Below are 6,245 nucleotides of genomic sequence, written 5' to 3' on the forward strand. Positions count from 1 at the left end.
AGACTTTAGAGGTGTTGATTAAAGGATATGACAGATTTCAAAAGAGTTACATGCATATAGGGTATGGAAAGAAAAGCCTCAATAATTTGGCCCAAAAGAATGTATAATATCTATAAGAATAAAGGAATGCTATCAAGTAAAGTATTTGTAAATTTCTATCTATTAATATTAATAAAGTTACATTCGTTTAAAAGCACCCCGTTATTGGTATACTAAACCTCTGTAAAGCCAGTTATCAATGTTTTACTTGTGTGAGTGCCTTGTTTTCGGGTTTATTTAATACATAATAAAAATGTTTCTAACGATAAGGATATAATCGTAATAATAATAATTACAGTAATAATAAAAACAACAATAAATCGTTGTTTCCCAAATGCAAATTCCTAATTAGACTTGCCTATGTTCAATAAAATTCGATGGATCAATTTATAATAATACGAGAATTACATACGTTATGTGATGTATATTGTATGTATAATAACACAGTCTATGTAATGTATGTATTTAAATCGATACTTATAAATTTTGCAAAAAATACATTTCAATCTACATATAAATATTTATAATTACAGACCTCGTACAAACACATTTATTTAAAAAACTAGCAAAATTATAACATTAAAAGTATCACAAGAAGTTTTATATTAAAATTTTATATTTTTACACGGTGTAGCACCTATTGAGCCAATGGCACAAATGCGTTTCTCACAGCCAAATTGACAATTTTTTTTCCCGAATACTGTTATTATACAAAACTTACGCGCTATAATTAATGCATTTCCTTCTAGTATTCCATTGGTTTTGACTACAATATGTGCTACAAGTTCGTTATATACAATATAAAAAATTTCGTGAATCAATATACATACAAACAAATACAAAACGGGGATAATTCTACAGTATCAGTTAAGAAATTTACGGCACCTACGTGCGCCACATGTACAGGGTATTTTATCTTCTTCGAAAGGAAATTTATAATCATAAGTTAATTCTTCGCCACAAAATATTTTCCTGAGAGCAAAAATAATTATGTGCTTGTGGCCTAATATTTCTACCACTTTGGAATAACAATTAGGCTAAAAGAAAAAAAAAATAAGCTACTTTAAAATAAAATTCTGCATTTGTGTTATTTATTTGGGATATCTTCAATAGAATTTGATTATCAAATTCGAAAATTGACCTAATATATTACCGTTACGATGACCTTATTAAGTGATTTAAGTATTAACCGTATTCTTCATTAATTATTGTTACTTTATAAATTAGAATATATATAAATTATTCGACTTACATCACATGAGTGGTTTATAAATCTGGCAGCATTTCCTTTCATGGTTGCATCAACAACCAAGTTATCATCGATCCTGAACATGTAGCATCCAATCCCCTTTGAGTTGTAATGTTTTTCTCTCTTATCAGTAAGCACAGATCTAATTACCTAAAGAAAAAGAAAAATAATTACAATTTTATTCACACTTCTATGAAGCTTTTCGTGTAATAATAAGTTAAAAAAAGAAAAGTTAAACTACCTCTCCCGCATATTCAATAACCATCTCTCCACTTTCGATGTCTCTTAAGCAAAAAAGTCCTCTTCGGTGTATACTTGATCTATAGACGCCAACAGAGATTTTTGAAGATAGTCGAAGCTGCCTGAATCTCATTGCCATGGGAAGATTCGTGACCGAACTTCTCCTAAATAAAATGCTACTGTAAGATATTAGAAACATATTTTATTAAAAGAACAAAAATAAAATAAATATCAATATAACTTTTTTTATCATTAATAAAAAGATGATTCTTTTAAAATTATGAATAAAGAGTAAAATAAAATGAACTTATCATTATTATTATTATCATAATATAAAACAAAACGAAATAATAATTTAGTTACATTCTTTTTACAGATAAAAAAACAAAACTTTTAAATAACATACCTAGGCTGAATCTCGTTTAGTGTAGTGTGGTCTTCTAATTTTCTATGTTTCGATGCTAACCATCCAAACATATCATTTGTTTCGTGCCTTTTATTGTAAGGAGCACATCTAATAGCCCCATAAGATTGTCCTATGAGTATATCATCATCGACAGAACTATGAGCTGTATTAAAATTAAAATTAGGTTTATATTTTACACATTTTGATGCCCCAGGAAGTTGTTCTAAAAGATAGCGTAAGCTGTTTGCTTTTAAACCAAGCAATTGTAAATTGTTTATCAGGTTTAATCCATTCGATGGCAAAGGAGCCATATTATGAGCGATTCTGGCAGCTTGAACCGCTTCAAAAACTTTCGACCAAAGATCAGAAACCGAGTTGGAAGAATAACGAAAACCATCTCTAGTTTCTACAGTATATAATATTCCTGGATTAGAACTACTTTCTACTTTCTCATTGTGCACTTTTGGTTCAGACTTAACTGCTGGCTGTTTATTAACATTGTTTTTAGGCATACCGGGATCATGAATTTCTTTTGCCGACGTAAACGGTGTCTCAGCGAAAGCAGTAATTGTTTTAGTTGGTGATACTGATGTTGATAAGGATATGGATGGAGATTGTGATGCTGCTTTCGGTTTCACTGCCTTAAGAGAAATAATTTGAACCGAATAATTCTTCTGATTGGTACTTTCGGTTACTTTTCTCTGCTGCGGTTCTTCTTTTGATTTTTCAAGAGTAGATTTTATAGATAAGGGAATCCCTTGGTTTTTATTTAGAGCCTCCACCGTTTGAATCATGATTTCTTTTGTTTTTGGTTTTATTAATTCCTCTTCTACAATTATACTTTTCTTTGCTTTCAATATTTCCTCCGAAATATTAGTAGGTTGTTCAGTTTTTATAATAATTTCGTGGGGTTTGTCTGCCATGTTTGCAATCTTTTTTGTGTCACGAACCGACGTGGTCTGCATTGGAAGAACTCTACTCATGGGTCGATTTTGATTGGATGTAGAAACTTTAGGAGTAGGTGTAACAATATTTGTAGGAATTCTTTGCTCGGGCACAAAAGGTGCAACAGGCAATGTGATGCTGTTGTAGGTATTACTGGATGTAGAATGTGCGTTTGCTGCGGTAGTTATTGTAGTTGTAGTTGTTGTAACCGCTGATTTGAGAGTAGTAACTGGTATAGCTGGGGTAGTAACTTCAACAGGTTTTGCAATATTGATCTTGATTTCTGGAGGAACAGGCGGCCGAACTGACACTTGTTGGCTTTGCATATTATTCTGAATTGGTTGTGGAGGAGGTGCTTGAGGTATTTGTGCTACTGGCAAAGATTGTCCATTATTAATTACCGTATTTGGATTTAGCACCACAAAGCTCCCAGAAGATACGTCCAATAGCGGCTCTAATTTACTAGTTTGAAACACTTGGGTTGTTGATGAATAACTGCTATTTGCTGTTAAAATACCAGGTACTGTAGTTGGAAGGAACTGTTGAGATTGCATAACGGTATTCTGTACAATAGTTTCAAACCCATAATAGACCGGCTGAACTGGTTGAGATGCCCACATAACTGAACCGTTTTGATCAATAATAAGTTGATCTGTAACGACTCTTGGTTGTTGAATTATCATGGTAGGTTGTTGCAGACCAGGCACTAAACCTACAATGTTATTGTCAGGCTGTAACTGAACTATCTGTGGTTGTGAATTAACAGCCTGAGTAATTTGAGGGCTAATGGTTGCTACATACTGTAGATTTTGTCCTGTCTGGTGTTGAAAAGTTTCTAAAAATGCGGGCATCATATTAGGAGATGCAATGTGCTGCACTATTACTTGTGGTCCAGAGCTGGTTTGAGGAAGAACTATTGTACTGCCAGGTGCTATTTTAGTTCTTTTAGCTGCTAACGTTCTTGGACGACACTTTGCTCTAATAGGTTTTGGAACTGGAACTGGTTTAGGTATTGACTTCATCCACTGGCCAGGTACAATTCCAGGATTGACTACAGAGGGTGTAGCTAGCATCTTTGTGTCAATGGTTATTGGATTTTGTTGGGGAATATTGAGTACCTGATTTACTTCTTGATTCACTGGCACAGACTGAATTGTGACTTGCTGGGACTGAATTTCAATGGGTGGATTGATTTGGATAGAACTTGGATTGCTGCTTAGAGGAATTGATTGTTGTCCAATAGATATTACACCAGGTTGATTTAAAGTTATTGGTGTAGGATGATTTACAGCAATGGGTGAAGACTGAACAACTGAAATAGAACCGGCGGTATTTGTAGTCTGGTTCAGACAAAGTGGAACAGTACTAGGTTGATTAATACAAATTGGTGTAGTTTGAGTGGTCAAAGGTACAGTAGTGATTTGATTTAGGGGAATTGCACTGGCCTGTGTGATACTGGAATTATGGTTACTATTAATAGATACAGTTTGATGCCCATCGAAAAATGACGGACTTGAACTTTGGGTCAGAGTAACAGTTTGGGTCTGAGGTGTAGAGACAACTTGATTAAAATTTTGAGTTGGAACGGTATAAAAGTTTTGAACTGACTTCTCTTGAATTGGAGCAGGCTGAAGAACGTTTGAATACAGTATCTCAGCGTGATTAGATGTAGAAGGCAATGCTGATGTATCTGCAACAACTGTAGACTGTGTTTTACATTCGTTATTTTCGTTTAGGTGATAAGCACTGAATTCTTCATAAGAATTCATTCCATAGGTCCTCGAGACTTCACCGACTTTTAATTCCACATCAGTATCGCTATTTGTTGTTACATCTGTAATTGATGCAACGGCATCAGCTACTGCTTGAATTGATTGTTCAGATGAATTAAAATCTTGCTCGTGAACCGTTTCTGAATCGCTATCGCTTGTTATTATTTCACAACTTTCCAGGTGCCTCTTGTAACTAGCCTGTGTTCTGTAGGTACACTGGCATCTTTGACATTTAACAGGTTCATCACAAATGTTTGGAGACCATAAATCTTCAGTTTCACGACGTGGTGAACCACATTCGCTTGCGCTACTAGAATCATACGCTCCATCTACTTGTAACAGTTGGAAAAATACATTTTTGTCCCGAGGTACCATTTTACGTTTCTTTACTAAAGGAGAAAGAGATGTATCTAACTTACAACTCCATGTTAAGCTGCAAGATCGCTGTTGACTTCTTGATTTCGATACTTTTTCTACTCCAAGTTGAGGAAAAACTTCAGACTTACTACGCTTTAGTTCTCGGTTCTTTAAGTCGCAAAAGTCATCTTGTAGTTGTTCTTTTTCATCAATTTCAGGAATTTTTTTAAAAGAGTCGTTTAAATTATTAATGGCATCTATTTTAATACCATCATTGCTATTTTGTGTATCAGGATTTTTGAAGTCCACATTAACGAATTCTTCATATGACACAAATTTAGGAAATATATCTTGCATTGATATACCGTCCAAAAGATCTCGTGGCAACTCCTCTAATATGGCATCAGTGAGTTCAGGGGAAAGAATATCAGTGGCATTTTGAGGTTCATCTTCATCTTCCAAATCAACTGCGTCAATTTTTTCTTTTTCTAAATCCTTTTGCCAAACTAAAATCTCTTTTAATTTTTTCTCAACCACAGATTTAGGCAACGAATGATTAACAGTGAAGTTTTTATCAACAATAATGCTATTTATCTGTGAATTCAGCACAGACGTCTTAATAACATATGGTACAAGTTTCCACGGCTCCACTGTTGACCAAAAAAGACGTGAGCATACAAACCCTGTTGGAATAATGGCGTCGGGAGTATCTGATAATACAGGTATAACTTTACCCAAGCTAGTGATTGTAAGAGATCCCACAATTGTATGAACCTTTTCAGGATCCACTAGTTTCTTCTTCTTTTTATCTAATTCTATGTACACAGATCGTCGAATATCAAAATCAGCTAAAGATGAGATTACAGTACTATTAACTGGAAGGTCATGAGAAGGACAATAAACAGTCTTATCATGCATAAAATTGCACTTCATGGTTCGGGCACAAGAGAAATGGAAGGTTTCATAACAACTTTTTGCACAGCATCCAATACTTGCCCCTTTTAACTTACAATAGGTGCATCTAATAGAGCGGCCTCTTGATAAAGCACTATGAACATTTTGTAGTGAACCATCTATTTCTTCATATACTTCTGAAGACCAAAGGGCACAATTTGCGTGAACCCATTCGTTTTGTCCACAATACAGCAAACGAGCTTCTTGGTGACTCAAACCATCACCTATTCCTTTACAAAATGCACAAAATCGTGTATCAAATTTTTCTGAATCAAAATTTTGT

The 6,245-nt window shown here is 34.3% G+C and overlaps 1 protein-coding gene across 1 annotated transcript; it reads right to left on the minus strand.

Moving 5' to 3' along the window:
- Positions 1-589: 589 nt before the first annotated feature.
- LOC108738183 (histone-lysine N-methyltransferase trithorax-like) lies at positions 590-6,241 on the minus strand (the record flags this gene model as incomplete). The annotated part of the gene is made up of 4 exons (XM_025979277.1): positions 590-1,076; positions 1,292-1,438; positions 1,530-1,692; positions 1,935-6,241. Coding segments are annotated over 4 exons (4,791 nt in total), but the record flags the coding sequence as incomplete, so codon positions are not given.
- Positions 6,242-6,245: the final 4 nt, after the last annotated feature.

The sequence above is a fragment of the Agrilus planipennis genome, unplaced genomic scaffold (genome assembly GCF_000699045.2).
Source record: "Agrilus planipennis isolate EAB-ADULT unplaced genomic scaffold, Apla_2.0 scaffold88, whole genome shotgun sequence".
NCBI classification, from domain to species: Eukaryota; Metazoa; Arthropoda; class Insecta; order Coleoptera; family Buprestidae; genus Agrilus; species Agrilus planipennis.